The following is a 17812-nucleotide window of genomic DNA, read 5'->3' as shown; positions in this document are numbered from 1 at the left end:
GGGAAGGGGGGGACAACTTACCGAGAGCAGCACAGTTCTGTGCCTACATCACTGACCACAAGACCCAGAAGTGACGTCATCACACATGGGATGTTGGGCTTTGCTATCAATGATGATCAATCTTATGTCAGCAGCCAATATGTGCTGTACACAGTCGTGTAGGACACAGTCCCTCTCCTTATAATAAAGCATCTTTCCTGACAGTACAGCCCTAATTACCTGCATAGCGATGCTCTCCTGAACGACTTAGTTTTGCACGGTCTGTGGAAAGGCCAGGCGAGTCCGATCCAATCAGATCTCAGAAGCAAAGCAGGGCAGACTCCGGCCAACCTCGTTTGGGCTCTACTCTGGGTAAAGGAACATAGATTAAAGACGGATGTACGAAAGATCCTACTGTCCTTCTCGGTTATTCACAGTGTTCCCTGACCTGTCACAAAAAATGCCTGGAGAGTCTTCTCATTAAATGTGGTCATCAGAAGTTGCCGACGCGGGTGCCACTTTTTGGGGTGGACTTCACTCAAGTGCCACGGGACTTCCAGGAGGAGGTGCCGTTCATCGTGGTCAAGTGTACTTCTGAGATAGAAGCTCGGGCCCTGGGTGTGCAGGTAACCCATTCCGTTCGTTCATTTGTTTGTTTGTTTGTTCATTCGTTCATTATACCGCCTTCCCAGATCCTCCACGGTTTTGCTCCTGACCCTCTGAAACTAGCAGCCACAGGAGACCTACCTTTCACGTGGCTGTCAAAGCCCATCATGGGCCCCTAGATGAATTCCCAGTCTGTGCCCCCCACCCAACCTGGATAGCCCAGCTCTTCTTCTTTAGCTAGCACAAAAACAGAGACAAAATGTATTATGTAGCGGTGCTAGATGAGGAGGACACGGATTGGTTTTGCTGGCACATCTTTTCTCAAATTCCACCATTGGCCTGCCAAAGCATTAGCAAAGTACTCTAACATCTCCCACCAATACAATAATAAAAACGGCATGAACATCCATTCCCTCTCTGCCCTGCCGCGATCGCCACACTGCTGGGTCAGAGGGATTGTCTTTTCGGTTCCAAAATCACCGTTTTCCATAGTCAGCCTGTACCCTTACTTGGTTCTCCTTTGACTCCTCAATGCAGGGTATTTATCGAATGAGCGGGGCGAAAGCGCGGATGGAGAAGCTGTGCCAGGCCTTCGAACATGGCAGGAGCTTGGTGGAGCTTTCCGATCATTCGCCTCACGACATCACGGGCGTCCTCAAACATTTCCTTATGACGGTAAGGCGCAGACGTGAGATATCCTCAGTGCTCCGTTTCATGTCTGTGACTCAGACATTAGCACCACCAACAAATCCTCAAATCTTTTTTGGGAGGAGAGGGGTATCTTCTCTGAGAAGATTAGATGTTGGTAGAGTTACCAGCTCTAGGTTGGGAAAGACCTGGAGACGTTGGGGGTAGAGCCTGCAGAGGTCGGGGCTTAGGAACTGGATGGGCTTAAATAAATAAATTTTTATTTATTCTTGCAGCCCGCCCTTCCCATGAGGCTCAGTAAATACAATTATAATTCATGTTAAACTTTAACATTTACATTAAAAACATATTTCAGTATCCCAACACCTCCAGGGGAAGTGATCTCTGTTGCCTGATGAGCTGTAATTCTGGGGGATCCCCAGGTCCCATCTGGAAGAAACAAAAACTGCGGTACCCAGTAAATAGAAAATACCAGAGGGAAAAGGGAGCTGTGTAATCAAGGGAACTTGATAACATTATTACTTGTCATGTACTATGTACATTAGGATTTTAAAACTATAAGCTGCACATTCTCGAGACCTTGTATTATTACACTGTTTCACCTCAAGTATTTAGGGCTACTGTAGAAGCCACCTTGTGAAACGGGGGGGGGGGGGGCTATCGGATCCTCATTTGGATGTCAGTTGGAACTAACTTGGTTGAACTGTTGCCTGAATTATGTTTTGAATCACACCTGTTGAATTGTTGAGTTATTGTACGCAGATTTATAGTGTTATTTGGCTATGATGATTGTCTTTATGATATTTTATAAATGACTTGTTTGCACTTTCGGAAGCATTATTAACTACCCTTTCAGAGTAACGATTACACAGCCCCCACCTGGAGGCTGGCATCCTTTAGGTGTAGACGCATCGCGTTCTGGAGAAGAGAGTCGACGGTTACTCCCTCTGCTGCGGTGCAACTCAGAACTTCCCGACTTGAATGTCTGACATACCTATCAACGAAGCAAATGCTAGCTTTGAAGAGCTGGAACTTTTTACTACCCGAAGAAGTCACAGCTTTACAAAGAGCCACCTGCACAATTAGGCATTTATATGTCCCTCCTCCATATTTTTTAATGAGCACAGATTTGCTTACCCTGCAGCTGTCCAGTCCTGTGCTTCCGTACAAACTCTACGACGATTTCATAGCCTTGGCAAAGAACTTGCCAAGGCCTGAAGATGGGGCGGGAGAGGATTCCGAGGCCCTGGCCGATGCCATCAGGAGCACAAAGGATATGCTGAGCAAACTGCCAGCCACAAATTATAACACCTTACGGCACCTCATTGCTCACCTGTACAGGTACACAGATCTCTTAGGGTGTGGGTTTTTCAGTTGCAAGGGCCAGTTACAAGTTTTTGTGGGCTGTGGGCAGAAATGTATAACTGAGCCCTCTTTTCCCATTGGTACAGTCCCTTTCTCTTCTAGCCACGCCCCTTCTAACTGGCTCCTCCCCTTCGGCTCTGCCTTTCCTTTTTTAACCACTCCCTTTTCTATTTCAGTTTGCTTGCTTTGGTCAAGAGAAATCATAGAAAATGTAGCTTCCTTGATTACATTTTATTGTCTTGCATAAAACGATACCACTCGGATGTAACATTGTTATGACAAATATATTTTTCCCCATAGCGATATTCTTCTAAATATGAATTGCATATAAGAATTGCAAGCTAAGACTAACTGGCTGAAAGCCAAATGAGTTTCCAGGCAACAGTACATGTAAAGATGTGAAGGCCTGGAGGTTTTCTAGAAAGTTACTCCTCTAGGTGCATGTAGAAGAAGAAGAAGAAGAAGAAGAGTTGGTTCTTATATGCCGCTTTTCCCTACCTGAAGGAGGCTCAAAGCGGCTTACAGTCGCCTTCCCATTCCTCTCCCTTGTAGAAGAAGAGTTGGGTTTTACGCTCCGCCTTTGTCTACCCAAGTAGTCTCAAAGCAGCTTACAATTGTCTCCCCCTCCTGTCCCCACAACAAGCACCTTGTGGGGTAGGTGGGGCTGAAAGAGTTTTGCGAGAACAGTGACTGGCCCAAGGTCACCCAGCAAGTCTCATTTGTCTCAGAAGGGCTTACAATTGCCTTAACTTGCTCTCCTCACAACTGGCACCTTGTGAGGCAGGTGAGGCCAAAAGAGTTCTGTGAGAACTGTGACTGGCTCAAGGTTATCCATTCTGCCTCATGTGTCACCCCAGTGCAATGCCACTGCTTCTGGGATGCTAATTGCTGCTCCCCCCTGGAGAAATACCCACCTCTCCCCATCTCCCAACAGTTGCCAGGCCATGTCATGACCCAATAACACACCCTAAAAATGTTTGCAAAGCCTTCTGCAATATTCAGACATCTTCTCTGGCTGGCAAACCAATGTGGAAAAACTTCCTGGAAATAGGATAGTTGAAATATTATGGAAACGGAGGTTCAATAGGATGTGATCTAGTACAGAGAAGCAGTGAGGAATGCTGAACCCATTCCCAATCCATCCTTGCAGCATCCTTCCTGTAGAGTCCAAGACACTTTAACCCTCACAAATATACTCCCATAAGTAGAGGAAAGTGTCTTGGGAAAAGAGTGGTAACAGTTAAAGTTTTGACACTCTGTCCCTGTGCTCCAAATCATCCCGTGCTAAAGCTGCTTTCTTGCTAGAAAGATCCCCTGTAAAAAATATCTATGGGTTTTTTGCATTCTCATTTTCCTCACTCATATGTTCTTATTACTTTGAGGTTGTTGTTTTTTCTGTTCTGCATATGTTTTGCTTCCTCCAGTGGTCAATTTAAGATTACACCTTTATGTCTAGCATTAAAAAAATAGATATGCTGGTCATAAAGTGATGTAATATTGAAGTGAGCACTAGAGGGAGTCAAACACATGCAGAAGGGAGGGGGGAAACCCAGAAGTAACAGGAACTTACAAATGAGGAAAATGAGAACGTAGGAAAGCCCCTAGTATCAGACCAAGAAGAAATGGCTGCCCATAAGTAGTAATTTCTATAGTCAACCAGAAAGGGATTAAAAAAAAAATCGAAAGATATGTTTGGGGTCATGCCCTGGATGGGCCAGGTAAATCCCATCTTATTGGATCTCAGAAGGAAAGCAAGATCAGCTCAGGTTAGTACTTGGATGAAATATCCCCCAAGAAAGTCTAAGATTGCCTCTCAAACACAGGCAATGCCAAATGACTTATGTTCAATACTTGCCTTGAAAACCCTAAATGGTTGCCCTACATCAGCTGAGATATGATGGCACTTTACCCTACCCACCTTTCCCCCAGATCCATTGAGATTACTGGGTGGAATTGTTATCACAGCCCCTACTGGACAGTCCCTGTGACTACTGATCAGCGGTTCAACGCCACTCTCCCATGTACATTTTTTTTTTAAATTGTGTGAATCTTGACTCCATGGAATCATAAGGTTGTCACACTTGCTAAGTGCATACAAAATGGAACACCAAACACCATATTGTCATTTCTGAGATGTCATTCAAGCAGAGTACAAACATACTAAGTCCTATCTTTCTCTCTCCAAGGGTGTCCGAGAGATATGAGGAGAACAAGATGTCTGCCAACAACCTGGGGATCATCTTTGGCCCTACGCTAATCCACCCTTCCACTGGGAATGACGTGTCCATGTCATGCCTTGTGGAGTCAGGATATCAGTCCCAACTGGTAGAGTTTCTCATCCTGAACTACGAAAAGGTTTTTGGGATGGATGACCTCCCTTCAACTGGTTTCTGCGAGCGGGAAAATTCTTTGCGAGAAGGAAATGCCAGTGCAGGTCTTCCGAGCAACACAAGAGAAATCGATGCATCTTTAGAGGTAGGAAGCAGGGAGGGGATCCTTAAATATCTGCCTTCCCAGGGGAAAAATAGGTTTGTTCGGAATTTAAGAAGAGCAGATCCAATGGGAGCCGTCTGGTATGCATGGTCTATTACAGCAGCGGCCCACCCTGAGCCACTAGGGAGGACGGTATATACATTAATTAAATAAATAAAGACCTGGCATGCCAATCAAGGCTGACAGAACTACAGACAACTGGTTGAATTTAGTCTAAAAATTGGACTGGGAAATCAGGAAACCAAACTAAAGCTCTATTTCTCGGCTGTATCATTTCATGTTGCAGGAAAGAGAATCATTTGTTTGAAATACAAACACTAAAACACCAGGCTTTTCCACGTTCTCATTTTCCTGGCTTGTGTGTTCGTGTTCCTTTGGGGGGAGGGAGGTTCTGTTTCACACACTTTGCTCCCTCTTGTGGTAAATTTGATATTACATGGCTTTACATCCCACATAAAAACCTGCAGTTTATAGCTGTGGGGAGATATGCTGGACATAAACGAATGTAATATGCAAGCGACCACTTGAGGGAACAAAACTCATGTGGAACAGGGGGCGGAAAGTAACACACGAGCCAAGAAAATAAATTGGAAAAGCTCATATGGAGAGAATGAGCACTGTACTAGAACATTTCTCCCTGCCATGTTAATTTTCCATGTGTTGCACGGCCACACCACTTCCAGGGTTTCTCAAAGCCTGAAGAATGTTTTAGGGGTTTCTTGACGGTAAAAAAAGTTGAGAAAAGCTGACTTAGATTAATGCAACTTTGCTTAAGATTGTATTGTTGGAATTACCCTCCTGCAGCCACGGAGAATATAAATACTTTTAAATGTGGCACTTGGGTTTTTTAAATACAGTGGTTGTAATGACATCTCTCCCATGCGCACACGAAAAGATCCTTCCCGTTCCACCTCCCGTGGGTTCTGTTTGCTTTGCAGCAACATGGCGACAAAGTTGGACAGGGAGTTCAATGCAGACCGGCTCACCTCTATGCCTTTTCCCAGCAGAGACCCCCCTCTGAGCAGTACCAGAATGAGGATGACAACATAGTGGAAAATGATCCCACCACCAGTGCCAGTGACAAACCGTGTACAGAGAAAACCCCCGCAATTGTGAGCAGAGACAGCGTAGGTAAAGTTTTAATCTCTACAGGTCCGGCATTTTGCAAAAAAAACCCTGATTCATATTTGGGTATAGGTCAGAGAAATAGGACACGCAGCTCCCTCATCCCCTTTAAGGGATCTAGCCCATCTTGCTCACAAAATCCAAGCATTCCCATGCTGCCCTGACCTGGATGGGTCAGGCTAGCCCGACTTTGTCAGATCTCGGAAGCTAAGCATGGTCAGCTGTCGTTAGAACCTGAATGGGAGACCATCAAGGAAGTCCAAGGGTGGTGGCCCTCATTAGTACCTGGGTGGGAGACCACCAAGAAAGCCCAGTGTAGATATGTCCACGGGGAGTGGTATTCATCCTTTCTGAGCCTGATCATCGGATCCAATAAGCTCCATGTGTGTGATAGGAAGGTTAGTGACACCACAGTCATGTAACCAGAAGAGGGTGAGGTAGGACTTCACCAATGTCAAGGCAAGGTCAATGGGCAGCAAACCAAAAGAGCGGGGGGACAAAACAAGTCACATGAGGGTGTGCAGTGGGGGGGGGGAGGAGGAGGAGGAAGAGGAAGAAGAGTTGGTTCTTATATGCCACCTTTTACTACATGAAGGAGTCTTAAGCAGCTTACATTCACCTTCCCTTTCCCTACAACAGACGCCTTGTGAGGGAGGTGAGGCTGAGAGAGCCCTGATATTCCTGCTTGTTCAGAACAGCTTTATCAGCTGTTCTGTGATTAGCCCAAGGTCACCCAGCTGGCTGCATGTGGGGGAGCATGGAATCAAACGGCTCGCCAGATTAGAAGTCCACACTCCTAACCACTATACCAAGCTGGCTCTCAGAGTGTTGGCCGAACGTCTTCTGTGTTCACTTTTCCTGTCTTTGTAGACGTTTTCAACACATCTTGCTCCCCTCTTTTTATCATTCAGAGCTGAACGGCACGGATGACGAAGACACAGAAGATTCTTTGCTCGACCAGGATGCCGTCATCGGCACGCAGTCCAGAATGCGTTTCAGCCGAACCCCTGTGAAATATTCGCGCGCCTTCCTCCCCAAAGTCTCCAGTCTGCCCCTGCTGGCTGCTGCCCTCTCTGGCTCAGAGGTGATCAGCAGCCTCCTGGAGATGGGTTCCAACAGCCGTAGCGCCTCTCCGGACACCCGTGGGCGGCGCAAGCGTTTTGAGATCACTCCGGAGACTGCCCGGATCGTGGCCAAGCTCCAGCCTCCAAAGGAGAACCAAGAGTGCTGTCAATCCAAGGAGGCGACACCCCTGTAGGAAAAGCCTGCAGACACACTGAGAGGACCCAAGGAAGAACTCAAAGGAGTTGCTTTGTTGAAGAGAAGCAGGTTGGGCTAGAATGCTAGAGACCCAGTGCATGGAGTGAGTGATCCCTGCAGAGGTGGAGTCCCCAATGGTAGTCTTGGAAGCTGGAGAAGAAACTGCCCTGGCTGTTTTTCCCACACTGAGTTCCCTCTGAAGAGTTGACTGCCACCACCTGTTTGAAGTGCAATGCATATAATTGCTCCCAAAGGAAGGAGAGGACGCCGGATTCAACTCGCCAGCCAAAAATTAAGTGGTCCAAGCTCTGAAGGGGAGAAGGTGTTGATCCTCGAATTCTAGTTCTGTGGTTTTGAAGGAAGGACTGCAACATCTTAGGGGTGCACAGGAGGATGTGGGGAAGGGATGGCAGCAAAGCCCTTGGAGTACCAGAACACTGCTTTGGGTATTTGCAATTCTATTGAGGCTGGTCGGGCAGGCAGCAGTGCTGGGAGGACTGTGGGCCAACTACGTTCGGAAAAGGTGCCATAGGTGTGCCAAGAATACATAGTAGGACATGGCGTTCGACTGGCTGAATTTACTCTGCACTTTTTAAAAGAAATCTGTGTCTGGGACAGTGAATGCTGTGACCCTTATAAATTATGTGAACCTGTGTTTATCCTATTTTGCATAATTTATTATGCTTTTATGATGGCACGTTTATCCTACTCCTGATGTTCCTGGGGAAGGAGGCACTGAAACGTAATCTCTGGGATTCTGTAGTTATCCCCTCTGGCTCCTGAGGTTTGAGCAGACTCTGCCTACACCCTTTCAACGGTGTTTTTCTCACCCTAAAGCAGCCTTCCTCAACTTTTTGACCATTGAGGAGCCCCTGAAACATTCTTCAGGCCCTACAAGTGGTGTGATTGTGCAGAATATGGTTGGGAGACCCAGTTTGGTGTAGTGGTTAGGAGTGTGGACTTCTAATCTGGCATGCCAAGTTCGATTCTGCGCTCCCCCACATGCAACCAGCTGGGTGACCTTGGGCTCGCCACGGCACTGATAAAACTGTTCTGACCGGGCAGTGATATCAGCGCTCTCTCAGCCTCACCCACCCCACAGGGTGTCTGTTGTGGGGAGAGGAATGGGAAGGCGACTGTAAGCCGCTTTGAGCCTCCTTCGGGTAGGGAAAAGCGGCATATAAGAACCAACTCTTCTTCTTCTTCTTGGGTAACATAGCTGTGTACAGCCCCACCCAGGGCCACCCTCACCTTCTCACCCCTTCCAGGTCCATCATTGGCCATTTCGGGAGAGGTGGGTGGGTTGACAAGACCACATATTGTCATATTACCTGATAAATGTTTAACAATTTTTTAAAAATGTAGAAAATTTATAAACTCCCCATCCTTTAGGAAACCAAGAGCAGTTCAGCAATGGAATCAGCAACCTAAGGGGGTGGTGGGCTTCCCCACACTGGTGGTCTTTCAGTAGCAGCTGGACAGAGACATATCATGGAAGCTTTGGGCTGATCTTGCATTGAACAGGGGTGGGACTAGGTGGCCTTTCTGGCCCCTTCCAACTCTAGGATTCCATGATTCTAAGCAGTTGCTGGACAGATACTTCTCCTGGATGCTTGAGTCTGATCCTGCACTGAGCAGGGGGTGGGACTAGATGGCCTGTCTGGCCCCTCCCAACTCTATGGTTCTCTGATTATAAGCAGTGGCTGGACAGATACTTCTATTGGATGCTTAGGCTGATCCTGCATTGAGCAGGGGGTGGAACTAGATGGCCTATTTTGTCCCTCCCAACTCTATGGTTCTCTGATTATAAAAAGTCGCTGGACAGATACTTCTCCTGGATGCTTAGGCTGATCCTGCATTAAGCAAGGGGTGGGACTAGATGGCCCCTTCCAACTCTATGATTCTTTGTGGTCTCTTCCAACTCTGTGTGATTCTGATTCAATCACGCCTGCTGTTGTCATTCATTTGCTGTTTTCATTTGGCATCTGAAACCGCTCTCCAATGACAAGGACAGACAGACTCACATCCTAGCTATATCATGGGAAAGTGAGTCACTGACTCACGCAAGCTCCAACCCTGCTACAGATTGTGCTAGCCTTTCAGGTGTGACTGGACTCTTGCTCTGTGATCCATCGTCCTCCAGTCAGAACTCTGCTCTAGGGGCATGAGCTGTGATGCGCACACAACACTTCTTTGTGCTTTTAGGTGGAAGGAGCTTGTGCATTGGGTTCCGCTGCTGAAATCAATGTTTGCAGCCCCAAAGTGAGTCAGTGAGCATGTGCTGTCATTAGTTGTGCATTACACAGCATAACACTGTCCAGCTGGTTCCAAATGTATGAGTAAGTGCGTGCGCTGAACCTACTATGATATCTCGGTTATCTCCCAGCCGAGAAAGTGTGCCAGAGGGTATTTATGTTTCTTAAATTCCATCCTGTTTTGTGATGAAATAGCAGAATCCCAGATAAGTAAACTAATGTATTTCTTATGATCTAAGCCAGAAGGCCTTTCTAACTTAAGGTGGGGGAGAGGGGGAGGCTGTTTAAAAGGCCTGAATGTCCATTCGGAATACAGGAAGCTGTCCAAGTCTGATTTGTACCATTAGTTCATCCAAGTCAGTACTGTCTGTGCTGATTGGCAGCTGTTCTCTGGGGTCTCAGGCTGAAATCTTTCCCCGTAACATCTTTTGGGTCTTTTTCACTAGAGATGTTAAGAATGAAGACCCTTTGCATGCAAGCCACAACCTCTTCCCTTCCCAGCACTGAAACAGAACAAAGAACTTCAGCATGGGTGCCACATCACATTCATGTCCAGTTTGAAGTCAAACAGATCAAAGCATCAGAGGCCTTATCTAATAAGAAACCAAGGATCTGTGCCACATTGTAAGGATGCCAGTGTCCAGGTGGGGCCTAGAGCTCTCCTGGCATACAATTGATCTCCAAGCGACAGATAACAGTCCCCCTGGGAAAAAATAGTTGCTTTGAAGGGTCTATTATACACCAGTAAGATCCTTCGATTTCCCCAAACCTTGCACTTTCCAGACACCACGCACAAATCTCACCACCTAAAGTTGGCATCCTTCACCATATTGGGTCCTTTCAATACTTTTTAGATATTTAAAGAAAGGGACCGGAGAAGTACAGAAAAAAAGGAAAAGCTTTTGTGGTGCTTCCCTCACTGTCCATTCAACAAGCAAGTACGCCTATGAGTGATGCATAAGAGGGCTGGGTCCAAAATTAACATGTATATTGCACTTGCCGCAAGTACGCTCGTGATCAATAATTAAAAGGGCTGGTTCAGAACTTTACTGTGCATATTACAGTTGCCGCAGGTATGCCCATGATCAATAAATGCTGGTTAAAAAATGTACCATGCATATTTCACATGCCATAAGTATGCCCGTGATCAATAAATAATTAGGCTGGTTCAAAAATTTACTGTGCATATTGCACATGCCGCAAATATGCCCATGGTCGATAACTAAGGGGTCTCGTTCAGAACCATGATCGATGATAGGAGAGCTGGGTTAGAACTTAACCACGCATATTGCACATGCCAAGCATCCTGTTTGAACTGGGCCCTCAGCCACTACACGCGCAACTGCAGAATGTCAGAGACCCATCGATAGGCTGATGTTGTGCTGGTATACTATTGCCGCACAACAGTCACCTGTGAGATGCTGAATGCATGCAACGTTGTAAGGGTCGTCTGGGGGGGACTGCCAGAAGTTGCACCCCAGAGGTGACCCTACCATGAGGCAAGGTGAGGTGGCCACATCAAGTGGCAGATATTGGGCACTATTACAACAGGGAAGGTCTAGTTAGCACTGATCCATGGGTACTCACTTGCCCCCTTTGAGGGGGAGCTGTCGAGCCAATTGCAGCCTTTGTCTGCCAGTGCTCACCCTACTGATGGACAGAAACTGAAGCCAAAGCAAGGGTGGGGAGATGCAATCATCGTGGAGAGAGATGAAGGAAAAGAAAGCCTTGCCTAATTACAGGAAGGTCTGACGATAGAATTTCCGGCGATTCCTAGAGCTACCTGGATGTGACAAGGATAGCGATCACCAAAAACGGTACGGTTTTCTGGCAATTCCTAGAGCTACCCTTTCTGACATTTGGGTAACTCTAGGAATCACCAGGAACTCCCAGCCCTCCTGCCTCCCTCCCTAGAAACTACAGTGCAGAGTCTGGCCTCTGAAGCGGCCATTTTCTCCAGGGGAACTAACCTATGTAGCCCAGAGGTTGGCAGCCCTTCCTTTGGCCCCATAAATTAGGTTTTCTGTCCTTTCTCCCGCAGGCCAGTCAGCTGTAAAAACCGCATGGAAATGAACCAGAGCTTTGCAAGAGCAAACAAACAGCTTTCCCTGTAGAAACCAACCCCTCGTCAAGGGGAAATGTTCTCACTTTTTGGCTGCTCCTCCCAGCCCATCTCTCTGCTCAGGGGATAGAGGTGTTGAGTTTATGGCCCCGGCTCTAGCGCTGCCAGGGTCTCACACGTGTGCAAGAAGGCGCCTTCCAATGTTTGGATTCATGATGCGGGCTGTCTGCCTCCTCGGAGCCTGGCCGCGTGTGCTTCCAGGGAGCCGTGGTAGATAAATATCCCCTTGGAGCTCTCTCTGGATGAAACTTGGCTGGGAAGGGACCAAAGGGCTTCCAGCTCGACCCGGCGCTCGCAGTGATGCGCAGGGCCAACTTCAGCTGTCTTTTTTAAAAAGAAAATATTCCTGTTGCAGGGTAATTTAAAGAAACACACAGAAGCTGGCAGCTGAAAGTCCCTCAGGAAGCTTTCCATGATCTAATCAGTGCACGGGGGTCTCTCCAAAAGAGATACATATAGGTGAGGATCAAGGAAGGAAGGAGGGAGGGAGGGAAAAAGGAAAAGAAAGACAGGCAGACCACCAGGTAGTTCTTACCTCTCTTTTCCAGAGTTGGCTACACTGAAGAGCAACAGTCCCTGCTTTAGACGGGACAAATTCACAGAGGGCAGGGCTATAAAAGCCTAGTAGTCTTAATGGTGTCTAGCCATGAGAGATATCTACTCCCTCTAGTACCACCTTTTGTTTAAAAAAGTCTAGCCCTTTTTATTGTGTGGATATAAGGGAAAAGGGGCCACAAGGTCTCCACAAGGGGCCACAGATATTTTTACAGAAAAAAGAAAGTTGGAAACTCAAGGGCCATTTATAACACTATTCAATTGTTGCTTTTTAACAAAGTAAAAAGTCTGCCAGTGGGGCAGGAGAATAGCTGCCACAGAATCAGGACTGGAGCACGGAAAGCAGCTGGTGAGGCAAGGAAAATCTGAGCTTTCTCACTCACATCCAAGCTTTACTGACTTTCCCCAAACTTTGAAAGAAATAAGGTCTGTGAAAGTTTGGAAAAATACGGGGAAAACCCAGGGTAACCGATGGGGAAGCAGGAAATAAACCTACTTCTCAACAGCATTGAGTCAGGGGCATATAACCCATGTTATATGCAGCCCACCACTTTGAGATTCCTTCGGGCAGTGAAAATCGGGGTATAAAAACCAACTCATCTTCTACCCTGGACTATCCAGGTCTTGGTGAAATCAAATCACATGTCAATTCATAGGAACCATTAAAGGTAAAGGTATCCCCTGTGCAAGCACCGGGTCATGTCTGACCCTTGGGGTGACACCCTCTAGCGCTTTCATGGCAGACTCAATACGGGGTGGTTTGCCAGTGCCTTCCCCAGTCATTACCGTTTACCCCCCAGCAAACTCATTTTACCGACCTCGGAAGGATGGAAGGCTGAGTCAACCTTGAGCCGGCTGCTGGGATCGAACTCCCAACCTCATGGGCAGACAGCTTCAGACAGCATGTCGCTGCCTTACCACTCTGTGCCAACATTAGAGGAAGACTAAAGGACCGCAGGATAACAGCACTATATGTTGCACATAAATATGTTACATTTCCGAGCTTGAAATTATCCTCCAGCTGAGACACAAAGCCTCTTCCTTTCTGTCTCACATTCCAGGGGTTCTTCTCTGCATCACCTTTGAGCCATCGACCTTGGAGAAAGCTGTTTTTTATGACCACTGCCAAACAGCTGCGGCCTTGCGACAACGGCCCGTTCAAGGTCCAAGGCTCTGCAAATTCACTGCTAACACCTGTCTGGAATCAGCCCTCTGCTGGTTTATGGGATGCAGGGAGAGTCTGTAAAGGTTGCAAAATAAAGTCATTATGGTCCACTGGACCTGACCACTTTGGGCTGCAAGTGGGCAGAAGGCTGTCTGTTGGATCGTCCCCCGATTGCAAAAGCAAATAAACAGATCTCAAGAAAAGCTGCGCTGGAGAAATTAGGATGGACTTTTCCGGCATGTGCAATTTGCGGGACGTTTTGAATGCGGAAGTGGTACAGTCAGGAACAGGTTCGACGGCTTGATCTTGCAGAAAGCTTATACTGAAAATGGGACACACCCCGTTTTGATTTCTGGATAAGAGAGAGCCTAAATCAGAACTCCCCGACATCTCTGAGCCAGTGGGCCCGGTGTGGTAGGCAGAGCTGAGAGAACTCTGAGAGAACTGTGACTGGCCCAAGGTCACCCAGCTGGTTGCTTGTGGAGGAGGAGTGGGGAATCCAACCTGGTGGTCCAGATTAGAGGCCGCTGCTCTTAACCTTGCTGGCTTTGGGAAGCCCAAGTACAGGAGCAGTTTTAAAAGTACACAAGGGAGGAGTAGGGACGGAGAATAAAATGAACACTGTGGTGGCAGCTCCAACTGATGTGCAAAACTCATCATACGTCTAGTGGCCAATCCAGAGCCCTGCTGGGCAAGAAGCAGGCATGTATGATTCATTTCGGATAGTCCGAAAAGTACCAGAACCAATGTTGATTTGGACACTTTTTGGACAAATCCGGTCTGAATTACAGTTCCCCTTAAGTGAGACTGCCCAAATCAGCCTTGGCAGAATCACTGAACCATGATTCGGGCGTGATTCAGTCAGATGGAGATCAGGCAGTTTAAGAGGCCTAAAAAAATTCCTTTTCTGTCTTTTCCATGGCCTGGAGGGCAGGGATTTGAGATAGAGGCACCAAATCAACCGTGTAGTTGTAAGAGCCTCTCCTCAAAAGAACCCCCAAGTTTGAAAAAGATTGGGCCAGTGGATCCAATTCTGCAGAAACCAAAAAATAGTGCCCCCATCTGAGCGCCATTATTCCCAATGGCGGATGGGGGGGAGACAAGAATAGAGAATCTTTCCCTCCTTACTATTGCAAACAACAGAAGTCAGATGAAGGCACCTTCTTTGAGTGCCCAAAGAACTGGGCTCTGCCCCAGAGTCCACCCTGCAAAGCATCCATTTTCTCCCAGGAAACTGATCTTGGTAGTTTACAGATGAGCTGTAATTCTGGGGGAACCCCAGGTCTCACCTGGAGGCTGGCATCCCTACCTAGAGTTGCTGGGTCTGGTTTGGGAAATACCTGGAGACATTAGGGGTGGAGCCAGGAGTGGGCAGGATCCGGGGCAGGGAAGGACCTCAATGGAGTATAATGTTATGGAGTCCACCCTCCAAAACAGCCAATGGCTTCTAATCTGCTGAACTGGGTTTGATTCCACACTCCTCCACATGCAGCTAGCTGGGTGAGCTCTGACAGTACTGCTCTCAGAGAACAATACTTCCAGAGCTCTCTCACCTAACATAGGGTGCCTGTTTGAGACTCCTTCAGGCAGAGAAAAGTGGGGCATAAAAACCAACTTCTCTTTCATCTCTGTCACCTGGAGATGAGCTGTAAAACCAGGGGAACCCCCAGGTCCCACCTGGGGACTGGCATCCCTAGCCCCACCCCCAAATCTCCAGGAATTGCCAACAAAGTGCTGGCAACTCTTTGCTCCCTTCGGCTAATCCTCAGAGGAAAAAGAGGCTTTTTCTGAGTGTTAGCAGAAGTGAGAAACGAACACCAAGGTATAACCGTATAGAAGTTATCTCTCCCATTCCTTCCACCTGAGATGAAACACTCCTGAAGCAGATAGACAACTTAGAAACAGCCCTCTAAAAGTGCCTCACTGTCTGGGGGGGGGGAGCAGGGCTTTCAGGTGCCCCCTCAAAGGTGCCTCCGAATGTATATATTTTGCCCTATGGATCACACATCTATTAATTCAGCCCTGGCCTCCTCCAAAGTGGCCTTGGATGCTATCTTGGAGTCAGCAGTCACCTTGAGGAAAAGTCGGATGTTTATGAAACATGCCCTGGCCCGGCTCTTCCCAGCCCAAGAGCTCATTTTCTCTGGCACCGTTTCCTATTGTCAGTGAAAACAAAAATTAGGCTGGATGCTGCCCTCCCCAAGCAGGCCGGTATCAGCTCACATAGTTTCAAACCACTCATGGTTTGGTCAAGGCCCAGCGGGTGGAAGCAAAGGAAACAATCCCTAGTAACTAAATTCCACATGACCCCCACCCCACCCCTTTTGCAAGAATTATGTTTGCAAAACCCAGCTTTCTCTCCACTGGGCTGAATGTGGGATGCCTGCGGAGCCCGGGGAAAAAAGGCTATTCTCCTAATAGCCTTTTGGCTTAACGTTTGAAAAGGAATAACAAAGGCTGTGAGTGAGGGCCTTCGACCATAAATTCTGATTTTTCCCTAACAAAATAAGCAGGGGACTTGATAATGCTTGTTCAGGAATGCAGGCCTAATTGAGGCTGTCAAAGATGGCTAGGGATGCCGGTCCCCTGATGAGACCTGGGGATCTTCTGGAATTATAGCTCACCTCCAGGCAACAGAGATCAGTTCCCCTGGAGAAAATGGATGCTTGGAATGGGGGACTCCATAGCATTAGACAACACTATGGTCCCTTCTCACCCCAAATCCTGCCTATGCCCAACTCTACACCAAAAGTCTCCAGGTCTTTCCCAGTCTAAAGCGAGCAACCTTAAAGACAGCACCCGCAAAACTAGGCTTGTACGCTTCAGTGCACTTTGGTGGCCATTCAAGCCCTAGGCGCTGGCCACCTCGGGCTTGAATAGTTGCCGAAGCATGCCAGCCCACCGCCAAACAGCCCTCTGGCCAAAGTCTTGTCACTATGAGCCATCTTGTGGAAATTGCCCCAAATATCTCCTCTGTGCCAGTTAGGGGTGCCGAGTCCCACATGGACACCAGCAACCTTAAAGACAGCACCCGCCAAACAGCCCTCTGTCCAAAGTCACTAAGAACCATCTCACGGAATCGCCCCTAAAATCTTCTCTGTGCCGGTTAGGGGTGCCGAGTCCCACCTGGCCAGCAGCAGGGGATGGATGGGTAGGGTTGCCAGATCCAGCTTGGGAAACCCCTAGAGATTTGGAGAGGAAAGGGACCTCAGTTGGGTACAATGAAGTTCACCCTCCAAAGCATCCATTTCCCCCATGGGAAGTGGACTCCGTGGTCTGGAGATGAGCTGCAATTCTGGAGGCCAGCCTCCCTGGTGCCACAAATATTGTCAAATGGGGGTAGGAGGGGCAACAAAGAGCAGCGATACTTAACCACCGACCCCGGCAAACCTTTTAACAATGTGCCTCCAATGCAAAACCCAACAACAAGGGCAGCAATTTCCCAGGGGCATGTCCCAGAAATCTGGGACTACTCGTAAGCATTCTTGGCTCAAACATTCTGCAGGGTCTCTGAATGTCATCCCTCCGCTGAGCCTAGTTTATTGTTGCTTTCCTAATTTCCTCATCCAGATGCTCACCTCTGCACCAGCGGTTCCCTGTCAACACAGCTCTCCCTCTCATCTGGCTTTGGCCTTCTCCCTCCAATTCCACTGCGAGGCCCTGGCCTATTTAACACAGCTCCCAGGAGAGGACTAAATCTGCTGGCATTTCCTTGCTCCTTGACCGTACCCCTGCTCTAGGGTTGCCAGCTCTGGGTTGGGAAATACCTGGAGGCTTTGGGGGTAGAGCCCCCAAAGTGAGGATTTGGGGGCAGGGAGTGACCTCAGTAGAATATAGTGCTATGGAGTTAGGGATGACAGTCTCCAAATGGGACCTGGGGATCCCCTAGAATTCCAACTCATCTCCTGACTAGAGAGATAGGTTTCCCTGGAGAAAAGGGCTGCTTTGGAGGGTGGACTCTGGGGCATTGTACTTCGTTGAGGTCCCTGTACACCCCAAGTGCCATCCTCAAATCTTCAGGTGTTTCCTAACCTGGATTTGGTAACTCTCCCAGGGGAAAACTGGTAACTCTGTATAGAGTCCACCTTCCAAAGCAGCTGTTTTCTCCAGGGGAACTGATTTCTGCCACCTGGAGGGGAGCTATAATTCCAGGCGATCCCCAGATCCGACCTGGAGACTGGCATCCCTACCCTGCCCCCTGAAACCATTTCTCCTTTTCAGCAATAGTCCGGCTAAAGG

At 47.9% G+C, this 17812-nt stretch overlaps 1 protein-coding gene and 1 long non-coding RNA gene across 10 annotated transcripts in view; one reads left to right on the top strand and one right to left on the bottom strand.

Moving 5' to 3' along the window:
- Window positions 1–10844, top strand: part of GMIP (GEM interacting protein) — a 56890-nt gene extending 46046 nt beyond the window's left edge. For 4 of the 8 annotated variants that reach the window (XM_077329337.1, XM_077329335.1, XM_077329340.1 and 1 more), the window contains 6 exons: window positions 417–605; window positions 1123–1260; window positions 2378–2574; window positions 4785–5073; window positions 6096–6222; window positions 7128–10844. In XM_077329337.1, coding sequence (XP_077185452.1) covers window positions 417–605; window positions 1123–1260; window positions 2378–2574; window positions 4785–5073; window positions 6096–6222; window positions 7128–7474 — 1287 coding nt within the window. In that variant the 3' untranslated portion in view covers window positions 7475–10844. The remainder of the gene's footprint in view (window positions 1–416; window positions 606–1122; window positions 1261–2377; window positions 2575–4784; window positions 5074–6095; window positions 6223–7127) is intronic. The other 4 variants (XM_077329336.1, XM_077329339.1, XM_077329338.1 and 1 more) reach the window with 4 other exon arrangements.
- LOC143833479 (uncharacterized) overlaps window positions 1–17812 on the bottom strand; it is a 42797-nt gene that overhangs the window by 13068 nt on the left and 11917 nt on the right. The window contains exon 1 of one of the 2 annotated variants that reach the window (XR_013229645.1): window positions 220–371. The exons of the other annotated variant lie outside the window; for it this stretch is intronic. This is a non-coding gene — a long non-coding RNA (uncharacterized LOC143833479). Of the gene's footprint in view, window positions 1–219; window positions 372–17812 lie in introns of those variants that run through there. 2 annotated transcript variants of the gene reach the window in all.

This window comes from Paroedura picta, chromosome 3, assembly GCF_049243985.1.
Source record: "Paroedura picta isolate Pp20150507F chromosome 3, Ppicta_v3.0, whole genome shotgun sequence".
NCBI lineage: Eukaryota > Metazoa > Chordata > Lepidosauria > Squamata > Gekkonidae > Paroedura > Paroedura picta.
The sequence above is the reverse complement of the archived record's forward strand: the minus strand, read 5'-3'. Positions and strand labels throughout refer to the sequence as shown.